Source organism: Vipera berus (genome assembly GCF_964194415.1).
Source record: "Vipera berus genome assembly, chromosome: 1".
Taxonomy (NCBI): Eukaryota; Metazoa; Chordata; class Lepidosauria; order Squamata; family Viperidae; genus Vipera; species Vipera berus.
Genome location: NC_138202.1, coordinates 138,223,114 through 138,238,967, shown reverse-complemented (window position 1 = coordinate 138,238,967; position 15,854 = coordinate 138,223,114). Strand labels below are relative to the sequence as shown.

The following is a 15,854-nucleotide window of genomic DNA, read 5'->3' as shown; positions in this document are numbered from 1 at the left end:
GCCCTGGGTTCCAAAGCACCTTGCTATTTTTAGCTGCACTCTTCCTCCTCAGCGTACCAAATGGCAAGAAAGAAACACAGCATGCAGCAGGAAAAGAAAGAGCATCTGCTGAGACAGATGGTTATATTTTGCAGCCAGGCTATGAAAGAATGGTTCAAAACTGATGCTCAGAGATTACAAAGAATGAACAGTAGTTCTAGATCGTGAGTGTCCTTAAGTAATGAAACGGCTTCCAGTATCCAAAACCCACATATTGTACATGTATCAGTTAGAAAGACGCACAGCCTCTGTTAAAGCATTAAAATTTCAAACCACGGCAGGATTCTAAAAAAAACAAAAGAACGCAGGACAAATAAAACAGACCACATAAAGACAAAACACTTGTCTAAAATATTCCTGCCCTGGACATTACATTTCCTGATACTTTCTCGGAGTATCTGAGGGCGAAGGAAGAAGATCAGCCTATTTTTTTTTTAAAGGGGGGAACACAATCCTTGATAAGAAAGTCACAACCGAAGACAGATGCACCTGCAACCCCTTTACAAAGGAAGCCAGGAAGCAGCTGAAAAAGAGACCGGTTCACTGTGAGATATGTAACCCTCTCAGACAGTGTTACGGCCCCGAATCCAACAGCTCAAGATAAAACCGATCTATTCTACAAGGGCTGTTTGTTGCAGAGACACACATAGAATTGTGCTCAGAATACAAGTGTTTTCATCACGGACTGGACTGATTATAATGCATTTTTCAATCTTGTGATGTAAAGTCTTGTTTATCCTTCTTATAGCAAATGTTCAATACCAACAGTTCAAATGTGATTTTTTTTAAAAAAAATTTCCCAATAGGCCCACATATTTCAATCAGCATCTTTTCCAACAGGTTTTGCATATTTTATACTCAGCATTGCCCTTCCCACTGCCCTGAAATCTAATGCTTAATCCAATTCAAACCAGATCTCCTTTGCTCAGTTTCCATCTATCTTAACTATGAATCCTCTGAATTCATAATTAAGATAGATGGAAACTGTAGAAAACTGAGCACCCGTCTGAGGGAAATGGGTGGTTAAGAAATGTGATAAATAAACAAATAAACAAATCAATAAATAAAAATAAAAATAAAAAAAAATTCCCAAAGGTTCCTGATTTGTGCTTAAAGGCACAGGATAGAAGGCTGAACTTTTCACCAAATTTTGTCGTTATTTCAGCATTTGCTTCTTGAAAAAAAACCCCTCATTCCAACCTTTTGGTTAAAACACTTCACCATAGCAAGCACAGATTAGTAATATCTGCATGATTCATGTAACAGGAAATATAGAATATTGAATCAAGTGGTAAATATTTCAGTCCGATAACCCACTATATATTTGTGTTTCATCAAAAGCAATATCCAGGGCTGCATGAAAAGATGTATCAGAAACCACGCAGGAATTTTAATATCTACATAATGTATACATTCTTGTTAGCTACAAATACTTCATGACTGATGGGGAAAGGGAGAAATATCTATAGAAAGAAATAAAAAAATAGAATACACGCTATGGATCCGAGTCTAGATCAAATCTGATTTGTTCAAATTAAACAAACAAAACCACGTGAGACTGCAAGACACTGTCACACCACAAAAAGCGCTAATCACTCTAAACATTAATGAAGATAGAATTCTCCAACAATACCAAACAAAAGCAAACAATGTGGATAATGAAATTATTTATGTCATTCATTGTTAATTAATAACTCCAAAAACTGCAACTGAATTAGCTCCCTTGATATTAGTGTCAGGGTTACTATTGAAATATATGTCGGATTTCAAAGGCGCAATTTTACTTTAGTCTTAATTTTATAATTTCATAAATGTATTAGAACCTCTTATCGCCACTGAAATGCTCTATAAAAGGGTTTCTTTTAAAACACAGAAGCCAAATTATTTCAGATTCATTTCTGCTGAGAAAGCAAAGTTAATAAAATTTATTTTTATTGAAATTTATGCAGTGCTTTCCAGGTCTCAAGTCCAGATAATTGCTGCAATGATTTAACAGACTCAGCAAAGAGCAAAGGCCCCTTCTTCAATTTTAGTGTGAAGTCATAAAAGAACCAATTACTGTGTGTTTTCCAACAGTCATCCTGCTAGTTAACCATAATGAAAAACAAATGTCCATGTTGGTAAATGCAAGTAAAAGACTTGATCACCTCTGAAGAGATAAATCAAGGCAACCATTTCTTTTTGGACAATAGTTTTATACTTTAACCCATTATCGCTGAACAAAAGCATCTAAAATATATATTCTAATTTATCAGTCTAGGAAAAACATAGGAAGGGTTAATAATGTCTTTAGAAGAATATTTATAAAAGAAGGAAAGGCAAACTGATGCAGATGTTCTGGACTGCAACTGCTATCATCCAAGACAATAATAACGGAAGAACAGAAGCTACAGGTCAAACTGCAGTTGCCCAACCTCTTTAAAGCTTAGTTTCTGAGGCAAGGCAAAACATTTTGTTTCAGAAATGTTATACCAGAAAGCACAAGTTTCATGTGGATTTTAACTGATTTTTTTTCCAATTTATATGGGGCTCGGTATAAGTGGTTCTTATACTTAACGCATACAAAAACTAAATCGTCTGGCATACAAACCTTCTTAGCTATAAAAGTCAATCTGTAACGGCATTAATGATTCAAATAAAAGCAGGAAAATATACAGGAGAGGCAAGAAGCAAAATTGATTTATACAGAAGACAAACTCCATCCATCAACCTCCCAACAAACAATAAAAAAATCCCACCCAAAAGTACACCATGAAGAATGTAAGATATATCTCATTCATTCAAGATCCGGTAAAATTTGTTTATAAAACTGATGAAGAGAACAAATGCTAAATTATAGTGTTAGTTCTTTGATAAGAAAAATTTTTATTTCACTCTGGCCTTTTGCTGGAAATTATTTACAAATAAGGGTGATCAAAGGATATTTTGATTTTTTTTTGGTTTGATTTTCTAAGCAAATAATAATCCTTTCGAATTCTGCCTCATAGGATTTACTGAACGCAGCCAATTTAAAATATGCATTCCTACCAGTAGGAAGAATTTTGGTCATATGGGGTTTTTTTTCCTCTATAAAATATTTTACGTTACTTCTTCCTGCCTTGCCTAGTCACCTGAAACAGTCAAAGGTACAAGAAGTAAGGGGAGAAAGCACCACAAACCTGTTTGTTGAGCAGGCTGTGGCAGTGGCTGGTTTTGCTGTGTGTTGTAATGAACTGAAGTAACTGGCCGATATTGTTGACTGGAGTGTGGATACTGGCCTGGAGCACAGTAACAGGCTGGCATCTGAAAAAAAAATGTTGGGTTTAATGTATAAGAGACCCATGCATATGTTTCTAAATTAGATCGCTCCTATAGTGTTGAATGTAGGCAGATCAAAAGAACCACAAACACCTTGGAAAAGAATAAACCCAAGCTTAGCAAAAGGTACTGGAAGGATGTTCTTTAAATGCTAAAAAGAAAAAAAGCCACCTCCCCAAAATGTTAAAAGTGGCTTCATCTGCATTATAGCAGAAAATAATAAAGCATCACAATTTGTCAGGGAGACATTAAAAAAAAAATATTATCAGCCACACAGAAAATTCTTAAATAAATCTCATAAGTTCTAATAACCAGTTACTTCTTTCTCAGAAAAAAAAATACTGCAAATACATAAAACTGACAGTGGATCTACCATGAAATCATTATTTAATTATTGTCACAAGCCTACAGTTCTTTTAAGAGTAGAATTGTGAGTACAGCTCAAGGTGTGTCAAGTTCTAATTTGTTACGTTTTAAATTTTTATAATTAAATGAATAAGCAATACATATTGACAATAAAGTCATAAAGCCTGTCTACAATAATTTATTCCGTGGCGGTTTCTATAGATTTGTATACAATAAGGCAGCCTGTGCAACCAGTGCAAGGTACAGGAATCATATGATGTTGGTACTAAAATACATAACCTGGCTACTAATTACTACTGGGCACAGGTTAAGATGCCTGTCCTGGACTTAGAACTCTAAAGGGCTTATGCCTGATTTTCTGCCAGGTAGCCTCTCACATTATAAACCTGGCTAGCTACTCAGATCACTAGGGTATGTTCTTCTGAAGATGCCCACATTGCCAGACACTCAAGTGTTGGATACTTTGGAAAGAGTCTTCTCCTTTCAGGCTACAGATATGCTTGCTAAGAATTACTTACTTAATACTAAGTAATAGGGGGGGAATGTAACAGGTGTTAATTTGGTTTTGATTTCAAGTGCATCCAATTATCCTTTATTTCATGTATTTTTTTAATCATTGTAAACTGAGTGTAGGAGTAAACGAAAAAACAAAACAAAACAAAAAACCCAAACCCTATTACGGGCTAGGAGTAAACCAAACTGCAGGAACACCAGCTTGACTGAATTCTACAAGCACGTAGTAGAAATATCTTGCTACCTGTGGCATTGGTTGCTGCATATATCCCTGTTGCTGAAGAACTTGCTGGTTAACAGGGTGGCTGGATCCACTGTAGTTAGGAGTAGGTTGGCCAGGTGGGGGCGGTGGCGGCGGTGGCGGCGGCGGTGGCGGGGCCGTTGCTATGATAAAACCAGATTGCTGTGGTGGTGGGAGGACTACTGTAGACTGGAACATGTTGGCATGAGGATCGGCAGCTTCTCCAGATGGCTGTCGGGAGAGACTCATATGGCTAAGTTGGGATCCTAGGTTGTCTTGCTGAAATAAGTAAAATAGTAACCAAAGGCATTCTTTAGATATAGAATGCAGAAGTTGTTTAACACCAAGGCAAAGCAAGGAATCACAGGGTTTAATTATGGAGAACTATTAAGCTATATTACCGAAAACTATCTTGGAAGTAAACACACAACCCTGCTGTTGAACACAGGAGAGAATTACAGAGCTAAGAATCTAAAAATAGTCATACTGCATCTAAGCAAAGACTTAAGATGGCAGTAGAGAATTGTTAGCCCGAAAGGTCAACCAGTGTCTTATTGGACAACCTTTAGCATGAGACAGAGTTTAGAACTCTTGCCTGCTCTATTTCCCAGTGACTGGTATGGGAAACCATAGCCCTGTAATGCTAACCTAACGCTTGTCTTGAATAGTAGACACTAATAGCTTTATCCCTAGGGATTTGTCTAAAGCGCCAGTAAAATCAATTTAAAGGAAAAGCTGTATTTGTCTACCTAGCTTCTGTTAAAATATCAAGCAAACAGCAAAAATGGCAACCAAGGATACCGATGTATGGAGAACCTACCTTGAGACATGGATTAGATGTCTATAAATCTGAGGAATGCAGCTAGGCTGCAAAACTCAAAAAAAAATAATAATTTCTGGCACTCATCAAACATTAAAGCCCTGACAGAAAGCTTTCACTGTCATGGAAAATGAGATACCTTAGAAGAGAAAGATATAGAAGGGAAAAGAAAGAAGGGCATTTATATGAAACAAATTTAAAGGTGTACTGAATACTGACAGGCTGCACAAGGGTAATATCAGCAAGCACATTTTTTATATCAGGGAACCAATTATTTTTTTTAAAAAAAATATCCTTTAGGCAAACTAGTAGGTAGACCAGCCTAATTCTTTCCGCTCTCTCTCTCTCTGTGCTCCTGCCAATAATGGGATTACCTTTTGAGGCTACAGCCAGTCAATATTTACATTTCACATGCACACTTCATATATTCGTCCAGCCTAGCAGAGAATCTGTCATGCAGAGAAAAGATGAGTAGAAGATAATATACCACAGTATATTGCTGGGTAGATGAGACTGGCAGGAGCGGGGGTGGATAAGTGACTGTGGAGAACTGAACAGGCTGTGAAGAAGGCTGAAGAGGTCGGATAGGCTGAAGGAGCAATAGTTGAACATACAGCGTTAACAACTGAGTAAGAGGAAATGAAAGTAGGAATATTTCTTTTGTGTAAAATAAAAGTTTTTAAAAACAAAACAAAAAACCCCAGAAGAGATCTTCAATATTAATTGTACAAATAGGTTTTAACGCAAGCCTCAGGTTATGGTGAATCAATCAATAAACACTGGTTCAGCTATCAGTGGGAGATGATGACAACAATGGCCAAGCTTACGATAAACTAAACATATACAAATCAAACACCCAATGGCTTTAAGAAAATGTATCTTCCTTCACCAAGGCTTAAACTGTAAACCATAAAAAAAATAAGCAACTATTTGTTTAATCAAGTATAGACCGAACATTCGTATTTGATCTTAGCACCTGTGAGAGGATGTGATTGGTTGCTGGCTGTTGCTGAGGTGGTATGGGAGGTGGTGGCGGCTGAGGAGGTCCAGGCACTTGGTTTCTAATTGGTTGTTGAGGCATTGGAGGATTATACACAACTGGAGTGCCATCAGGATTAATGAATGGCTGACCTACAGGATAATTGTAGAATAATAATAATAATAATAATAATAATAATAATAATAATAATAATAATAATAATAATAATAATAATAATAATGCAAAAGGCAGCTTGTTAGCAGAATATAAATTAGCTAGTATTTTATTATATTACAGATAATACATTATTAGAATATCCAGTCTACGTCTTATCTGTCTTGCTTACTTATTTATTTATTTGCAGCACAATTATATTATAAGCTGTCTTATTCACACATTGCTTCTTTTAGCAGTTGATTCTGCAGCATAATGTAGACAGAATAAGAAAGAAGAAAAAAGTGCAAGAAGAAAAGAGAAAAGGAAGAAAACAGTGCAAGAAGAAAAAAAAAGCCAAATATAATACTTCGCAATTCTACTAGTGTGCAATTTTAAACATTGGATGCAAAAGAAATTAAAACAAAAAATGCCACTGAAAACAGAGTTTATAATTTTATTTTAATTTTTTTCAAAACATCACTGCATATCTACTCTGGGGAGGAATAAAATGCATACATCTTCCAAAAGAAAAAGAGAAAAGCATATTGGGAAGCAGAGGGAAGGGCAAACGGTTCATGGAAACACTACACATTTCTAAAACATTGTTGTCAAGTCAGTTATTCGAGACAGAGACACAAAAGGGAGAGAGAAAGACAGACAAACTGACACCCACAACTGGATACCAACCTGTTTGAGGGTTGATCAGAATACTTCCAGGTGGTATGCCTGCCGCTTCCAAGGGAAGCAAAAAGAAGCTACCGCTAGAAGACGCCACTTGCCCACTTATGCCACCATCAAAGGAAAGAGAACTACTAGTGCTGATAGTTGGATAGACGGCAGATGTGCCATGAGAAGGCTGGCTGAGAGCTGTGACTGGAAGAGGTTGCTGGGTGTGAGAAAGAGAACCCGTGGATGACCCTACACTACTAGAAGACTCTGAACCTAGGAAAGGAGTAATGAGAAAGGGATTTTACCTAGAGACAGAGTAACAGCATTCACATTTAAATAGGCAGGTTGCTATCTAAAGTTATCCAAGTAACTCCCAGCCTGAACTACAACAGCCTACTTCCCCAAACCCCACTGCAACTTCTCCAGGTTAGATTCCCATCTACTCCAAATGCCACACAATGAGGGAGAACTAATGACCCACTGCATCAATTTTGCCTTGGAGCCATGCAAATGGCAATAAAGCAGGATGGCAACAGTCTTATTATTTATCAATAATTACAACGAATATCTATTCAATGAAGTATCAGGTTGAGATGTTGGAGGCAACTGAAGTGTAAAGTAGCATTCAAAGGACCCATCTACAAAGCCCCATGCATACAAAGCTGATGAAAAGTTGGGTCTACAGAATTTTAACTTGTTAGTATTGTCAACTAATCTTAATGATTCCAGCCCTGGATTTAAATCTTACTGTTTTAAATACATTAATATGCACAGGTTTATTCCAAAATGGACTTAATTTTAAATGTTTGTAGAAAACTAAAAATATGTTTCTCTAATGAAACAGCAAGGGTTTTTTTTATTTACTGAGAAATACATTTGGATTGCCTTTTACTTTGTCTTCACATAACAAATAAAATGCCTTATTTTTATTTTTTATTGATATTCAAATCAATAAAAAGCAAGTCTTATAACCTAAAGATTAAACCTTAATAAATGGCTTCAAACCAAAATGAAAGAGATTAGTTTGCTATACTGGTTGTACTCACATTATAGCACAATTTTCTTTATATGTTTTTTAAAAACCCTCCACTATCAAAGCTCTTCTTCATTAATATCAAATATGTATGTTCACAAGATATCCTTATCGTATCACTTAGGCTCACACACAAAAAAGAGAACCTTATTTTAAGAATAAGGATCTAGAAGAATCCTGCTACAAATTCCTTCAGGAGCAAATTTAGAGTAGTTATTTGCTCCCAGAAACTTAAACATTCTGAATGCTAGCCGTAAGTGAAGTCCAGCTAGTATTCTTATTGCCTTCTCCCAAAGCAATGGAAGGGGATGTTCATAATTCAGAAAAGAAGAAGAGAAGATTTTCTGCCAAGAGCCCAAAATTGCTGTGAAGCTGTTGAGCTTCTTTAAAACCCCAGCCGTATTTTACCAGTGTTTTTTCCCCCCCCCTTATTTTCAAAACCCCAGCCGTATTTTACCAGTGTTTTTTCCCCCTCTTATTTTCAATCATTATGAAAAAATGCCAAATTGAACTGATTGGGTTGTAAAATGAAGCAGAATTCTAAAAACTACAAATTCACACACTTCCTTGTTTTTTTCCTTTGTTCTGTATCCTTAATATAGTTCTTCCTTTAAGCCACCACAAATAGTCTCCCTATTTAAGCTGTGTTGTGCAGCTTGGAGGTGACTGAAATACTTTGAAACAGACTTTGAAAGTTGACTATAACAGTACATGTCAAAAAAGAAAGGATACAGATTTAACGCTCACGACACCTCATTATGTCCAAATTCAGGGTCAATTAGACCATTCTTAATCAATTTCTTGTCACTAATTAAGGCCAAACATGAGCCTGAAAAAGCTAGGCAGTCAGGTAACAGCGTTCTGTGTGCCTTTGGCATCTAGTCATGCCAGCCACATGACCACGGAGATGTCCTCGGACAAGCGTTGGCTCTTCGGGTTTGAAACGGAGATGAGCACCGGCCCCTAGAGTTGAAAACGACTAGCATGCATGTGCAGGGGAACCTTTACCTTTTTAATCAATTTCTTGTCAATAATTAAGGCCAAACATGAGCCTGAAAAAGCTAGGCAGTCTTACAAGAGTCCAATAAAGAAGTATTTGGCAATCTATATGCAAGTGAGGTCCCAAGTGGAAATTTATTGTCAAGTTTGGGGTGTTCCAAGTTCAGAAAATCAAAAGGAATGCTTAAAAATCCTACTAAAGAACATTTGATGAAATCAGGAGTTGAAATGAATTTTTTTTGGGTGGGGGGAAAAAGATCAGTAATGTAATCCCAATTCTTGATATTTTAATGTTTTTAAAAAGGATTTCAGGTCATTTATACCAGGTTCTCCAAATTTGGCAACATTAAGACTTGTGGATTTCAACTCCCAGAATTTGCCAGTCAGCATGGGGAATTATGGAGTTGAAGTCCACAAGTCTTAAAGTTGCCAAGCTTGGACACCCCTGATTTTATACCATTACAAGAAAATGACTGATAACTTTTTATCCATCAAAAAGAGCCTAAAGGGACATTTTATTAGGCAGAAAAGGTCAGGTTCTAGCTCTCATCTGGATCACCATCACTTTTGGTATCCATAAAAATATTCACTTGCTTGTATTAATATGACTGAAAATTTCATAATGCACACTTGTGCCAGCAAAATTAACTCTTAAAAATCATGCCTAATAACAAAACAATTTTACTTAGCAAACTTGATAAAAGCTCCAAAAGAGATTTGGAGTTCCGTCGAAGCTGATACAGCCTAAAAATGGACATAAGAAATAAGGATTTGCTTTTATTGAGTTAGTGTCTAGAATCCATCTACTCCAATAGTGCCTACTTAGGCTTCAGACATATTGACAATAGGCAAAGGATTGTACTGAATTTCGAAGTAATCCCTAATCAACCACGAAACATATGGAGCTACAAAAGGAAGGGCATAATTGCCTTACTTTACTCACAGGTATGGAGCTATAAATCTCCATAAATCGTATCTAAAATATAATGTAGAACTTATTGTTGTATGCATCTCCTGAAAGCATCCCTCCATTGCTATTCAGATCAAGGAATCTTTAGAGTATTTTAAGATAGCAGTGTCTATCTCAAAATCATTTTAGAAGACTAAACTTAGGAGAAGCTCTCAATGTTAATTCCTAAAGAAACTTCCTAAAACATACCTGAAACCCTCTTGCAATGTTATAGCTTGAGTCACTGTTAACAAAATTTTAATTCCCTGAAATGGCAAGCACGAGAGAAACACTGCATTTCCAGTCTCTACTACTACTTAACAGTTGTTTCAAGGTCTCATCCTGGTCTACTAGCCTACGAAGCTGGCTGGGTTAACAGTGGTCGAAATGCAGAAGATCGACAGCCTCCAATTAAGGCATGCAATTCATTAAAAGATGTTTTATTGATAAACAATTCAAAACATTGGTAGGATCAGGAATAGCCACAGTCCTTTCTGGTCTATTCAAAATGCTACCAAAGGTGTGTCTAACACTTAAGTGATTATAACTCCAAAGAGGCACTTTCCAAAAACTGGGTGGGCAGGGGGTGCTTTTTGCAGGCTACCTAGCTATTCCCTAGACTTAAGTGTTTTCCAGTGGTACCTGTTTTGGATAGCCTGCCAGTGCTTTTGCTGCTTCCTGTGCTATCGCCTCTTGTCAGGACAGAAATCCCACTGAAGCTGCTGGCTTTGGTCACAGGGGGCTTCAAACTGCGAAGGGAGCTGTCCGAGTCCGTGCTGCTCCATGGACGGGGTTCCGAGTATTTTAGCTCGTTGTCTGTACTGCTCTGGAGACTGTTTGCCGACCTCCCTGAAGCATCCTTGTTGATTCTGTAATCCACAAGGTTAGTTTTTAAAGATGGAAGACTCTTTGTCAAAGCATAAAAAAAAGAAAGAAAAGAAAAGGAAAGGAAAGGAAAGGAAAGGAAAGGAAAGGAAAGGAAAGGAAAGGAAAGGAAAGGAAAGGAAATACGTGCAGAATGCTTTGGGATTTAAAAAAATTAATTCATTCGGTACCTAAATATCTGTCGCCTTTGCTGGGTACTGTTGGCTTCATCCTCTTGAATTCTGTTGGCGTGTTCAATAAAATTGTAGCTTAGTACTTTCTCTCATTTGTATTTAGAAAAAAAAACCAAGCTTTTTTAAAAAAATAAATAAATAAAATAAATAAATACTGATTATGCTTACCTTTTGTCAATAATATAATTCTCTTGGGAACACAGTGACTGGGGAAGAAACAATGTAGAATAAAAATCACCAGCATTAAACGATTCTATCATCAATCCATGTTGAAATAAATGTATAAACACCTGGGTGGAAACAACAACTGGTAACCAGTTGCAAGCAATTATTAAAGAAAGATTACCAAATCCTTCAGTCAGGCCAATGTGATCATTCAGACAGGTTTTAAATATAACAAATGGGGAGCAAAGAAACAAAATGCAAATGCTAGTCAACAGAACGTGCAGGGTCTATAACAATTCACCAAGGCCATGGGACAACTCACTGCGGGACAAGAGTTACACTAATATCAAAGAAATAGTGGAACAGAATCTTTAAAGAAAGGATGTAAAAGGAGAGGCAGAATGAAATGTGAATGACAAAAACTAAAATAATTATTTATTTTAAATCATTGAATTGTTAAAATTGTCCCAAGGCGAGTTTGCTGGTGGCGAGTTGCCCATAGCGAGTTGTCCCGGGACAAGTTGGCTGTGGGGAATTGGCTGCATTAGGTTGGCTGTGACAAGTTGTCTGCGAGTTGTCTTGCAACTCGCCGCAGCCAACGCACCACAGCCAACTCATCAGGGGTGTGACTGTTCTCTGTTATAGAGAAACAGAGGAAAACCACAGCAGGATTTATTACTCTTCGTTTCACTATCTTTTATTTGCAACCTAGGAGAAAACGAAGCTGGACAAACAATTTTTGGGTGTACTCTTAATTTTAAAGTTAATTTGAAACCTGTCAACCTACCATCTCTGAGCCTTGGCTACTGTTCTTAGAAAATGCAAATTACCACAATATGAATGATTCAAACAAGTATATGACTATCACCTGCATAAACAGATGCCCAGACTTTACAACATCCATGACTAGACATAATTGTTATGAACAATCTCTCCATAAGAGCGGAAAACATTTTAATTAAACAGTATCTCATAGGAGGAGATAAGTAGCAGTGATACTATATGTATACATGTATATCATCATCACTACCCCCAGCCTAGGGACTGAGAACCAATCTATTCCTCTATCCACTACTTAATAGATGTTCTCTTAATGCAGAGAATGCAGAGACAATTTTTCGAAATATTTTGAGCACTTTAATTATGCACTTTAACTTTATTGTTCTTACACATAGTCAAAGATACTGTGGACATTCCTTAATACCTACATCTTGTGCAAATATTCGTTCTCTAGCTCTCTGGTACTCTTCTTCTCGCTCTTCTATAGATTTGCTTCTTCTGTCATCTTTTAATCGTATTCGCATCTAAATTAAATAAGTTGTTAATTGCTGATTTACACTGTGCAATATAAGCATGCAGTCAAGACACTGTTATGTTCCATATTTACCTGATTATCATCTTTGTCTAGACTAGAATTCTCTCGTTTAAGGATGTACCGTTTTTGAAAATCTTCACTTTTTTCATCTTTTATATGTTCACAAAACTTCTGGTCAGGTCTTTTGGAAAAAAAAAGATTAAAATAAAATAAATAATTATAAATATGCAGGCAGTTTTTTGTGGTCCTTAGGTTTGAGGAAAATAAAACTGTAAGATACATGTGGACAACAGGCCATTTAGTGGTATAAAGGTTATCAGAATATCTTGTAGGCTTTACTTTTCTTTCACACATTGGAAATCTATGCAGAGAATCTGATACCGACGTTGGAGCTGCTACATCTTGATCTGTCATTTTTCCGCTGAAGGAATTGTATGTGTGTTTCGATGCAAGGCACCGAGTTAATGTATCCAGCAGTTAGCGTATCCAAAGTTACTTCAAAGAAATATAAGGTTTAATGATATTTAATAAAAAGATGGGAGAATGGAAAAGGAATTCAAATTTTAGAATTTGTTTCATTTTAAGTCATTTTCCAAAATTGCCAGACTTTATAATATCACTAAACACAAAAGAATAAGCTGACATGATTGTTACATTTCCAACTATTTTCAGAAAATTATTAATTAATTATTAATTCACAAAAATAAATGTTTAATAATGAAGCATAAGGTGATAAATCTGGGCTAATTCAGTTTTCAATGTCTTAGTTTTGATATACTGCTTATTATCCCATTTTTTTAAAAAAACTTTTTTTCTGTGGATTCTTTAATTTTTGCCTATTACTGAAAGACACGGAAGCAGAGAAATGAATGTTTTAGGGGCAAAGAAAGATTTCAGAACAAACCTGTACACCCCTACGGTTGTAGAGTCCTACTTTTAATGAAATCACGAGATACTTTTAGCTTTTAAACATCCAACTTCCAGGGTACCAAGAAACTTTTGTAAATCTTTTTCAAGGTGTTAGAAATAATTATGATTGTGGTCCATAAAAACATACAAAGTTATATGTCCTCATAGACTTGTTACTTGAGAAATTTGCAAAAAAGCAGGATCGAGTTTCTTTTTAATTCCCGAATTGCATTATAAATGATGAAATAATTCTCAAACACTACCTAAGAATTATTGAATGCCAGAATGTAATTAGCAGGCACTTCGGAAAACCTTTAGACTGTCTTACCTCATTTTTTTCTTAAAGGTCCCTGAATTTACTGCCCTGCCATCACCACTCCACTCCACTGAGTCGTCCCAGTGTGCACTGGGTTGATGATGTCATTAACAGCACAGACCGGCACTGGAGCGGGGAATCTCCCTATGAGGAAAAGGTAAGTTGGGTTTTAGATTGCCAAGGTTTTCTAGCTAAATTCTTATTTTAAATCCCCTGAGATATAAAATAAGAACACTGAAAACCTTTAAATAATTTACATAGTCTATTGGTTCAAGGAAATGCCTGCTAATTATACTTGGGTCTTTCAGATTCTAGCTGAGATTGTCTTTGCCATGAAAGTATTCTAAATATAGCTTGTTCTCCAAAAACTTCATCAACAGCTGCTACAATGCTGTTCCCAAACCATCTCATGCAGAGGGTTTAACAAATGGATGCAGTTATCCTCTGCATCTGGTTACATTAAATTTTAAATAGAACTTTTGGTCCCCTAGTTTATTTCTCTAACTAAGCAGCGGGGGAAGGATGGGTTGGGTATTGAAATACGACACAATTAATGGAGTACTAAAATGGAATCACTCCAAGTAGTCAGTAATTACCAGATTCTGCTTTTCTGCAAAGTCCAATTTAGCTAATTTTTAAAAAAAGACAGAGGCAAAACTTCTTCCTCTACTGTGATAGCCAGTTCATATGCTGGAGGTTTGTGTGTTTTTTTTCCCAAAGAAATGTGTCTTGTTCTAGAAGCAAATTACTGTAATTCAGAAATTTTTTTTTTACACAATGAAAACAGGATATATTTTTAAGAGGTATAATGGATAGATTTTTTTTTCTTTCTCCAAATCCAAAAGAAAATTCTGTAATACAGAATTAAGGGTAATTTTTCATGCAGACATGCTGTAATTATCCTGCTTTAGTCATTAACACAAACATCCATTACTGATGGAACTCAATTCAATGACAAACGAACAAACAAAGTAAGTAAATAATATTAATAAAAGAACAGCAACTTACATTCTGGTACTGCTCGTTTTATTCACAATCACCGACTTCCCACTCTGGTCCACGTTGTGCTCCAGGCCGAAATAAGCAGCTACTCTGTGCAATAACATTCTATGGTACGAGGTCATTGGGGGGAATTTTTTCCGTGGGATTCTGAAAAGAAGCAAGTACTTTTTAGGCTGACATAAGCCTCAGGTCATCTCCTATAATTATACGTCGTCCAATGACACTTACTCATTATTTCCAATGAAATCTAGGATTTCCTGTTCTAATTTCAGCAGCATCATTCTGTCCCTGGAAGGCAAAAAGTAACATTCGTTAGCCGGGGAGGGGGGGGACAGTAAAGTAGGACATACTTTCAGAGCCTGTAAACATATTAAAGAAGTATATATTCTCCATAATAAAAGAATTATACCAAGTGTCTGCTGAGGAAAAGCCCAAAAATATTAAGGATGCTTTTAATGATTGGACAGTACTTAGCAACTCCTTTGATTTCAAATAGCTTAGGTGGCTCACAGGAATAATCTGCACTGTTTTGTCTTGAGCAAGTTAAGATAAACTATCACTATTTTTTTTTCCTAAGGACTTTAATGACTGCTCAGTTCTGAATATTTTTGCCACTCTGGGCTAGTCGGACCAATTCACCAGAATGTTGTGGGGATAAAACAAGGTCCCCTTGATTAACCCCATTCTGTCAACTGTAACCCTATCTTGCATAAATGAGTGCTTATTAAACAAATGTACACAGAGATATTTCACTGAATCTTCTGACAATGAGTACTGTGGCTATGTTACTTGGTCGCCATTTTATATTTACATATTGCATATTTAATGAGATTTTTATTTTTTTATTTTGAGGGTTTATATTTTTAAAGTAGGCCATGAGAATCACATTGTTTGGGTAGCCTTATATTTCTTAAGTAAGTATAGTTGAACAAAATGGGACATAGGCTCAAATGATGTAGAGTTAGATATTAAGAGCATAAGCCCTTTAGCCTTATGAGAAGCAGTCCTTACCCTAATGTACCTAAATA

At 36.3% G+C, this 15,854-nt stretch overlaps 1 protein-coding gene across 5 annotated transcripts in view; it reads right to left on the bottom strand.

The window, feature by feature from the left end:
* Window positions 1-15,854, bottom strand: part of R3HDM1 (R3H domain containing 1) — a 61,242-nt gene that overhangs the window by 25,039 nt on the left and 20,349 nt on the right. For 2 of the 5 annotated variants that reach the window (XM_081344397.1, XM_081344398.1), the window contains 12 exons: window positions 15,055-15,114; window positions 14,833-14,973; window positions 12,672-12,780; window positions 12,493-12,588; window positions 11,288-11,325; window positions 11,117-11,167; window positions 10,704-10,930; window positions 7,099-7,353; window positions 6,253-6,407; window positions 5,764-5,865; window positions 4,460-4,735; window positions 3,198-3,321 (listed from right to left, as the gene is read on the bottom strand). In XM_081344397.1, the coding sequence (XP_081200523.1) occupies window positions 3,198-3,321; window positions 4,460-4,735; window positions 5,764-5,865; window positions 6,253-6,407; window positions 7,099-7,353; window positions 10,704-10,930; window positions 11,117-11,167; window positions 11,288-11,325; window positions 12,493-12,588; window positions 12,672-12,780; window positions 14,833-14,973; window positions 15,055-15,114 (1,634 nt within the window). The remainder of the gene's footprint in view (window positions 1-3,197; window positions 3,322-4,459; window positions 4,736-5,763; window positions 5,866-6,252; window positions 6,408-7,098; window positions 7,354-10,703; window positions 10,931-11,116; window positions 11,168-11,287; window positions 11,326-12,492; window positions 12,589-12,671; window positions 12,781-14,832; window positions 14,974-15,054; window positions 15,115-15,854) is intronic. The other 3 variants (XM_081344400.1, XM_081344401.1, XM_081344399.1) reach the window with 2 other exon arrangements.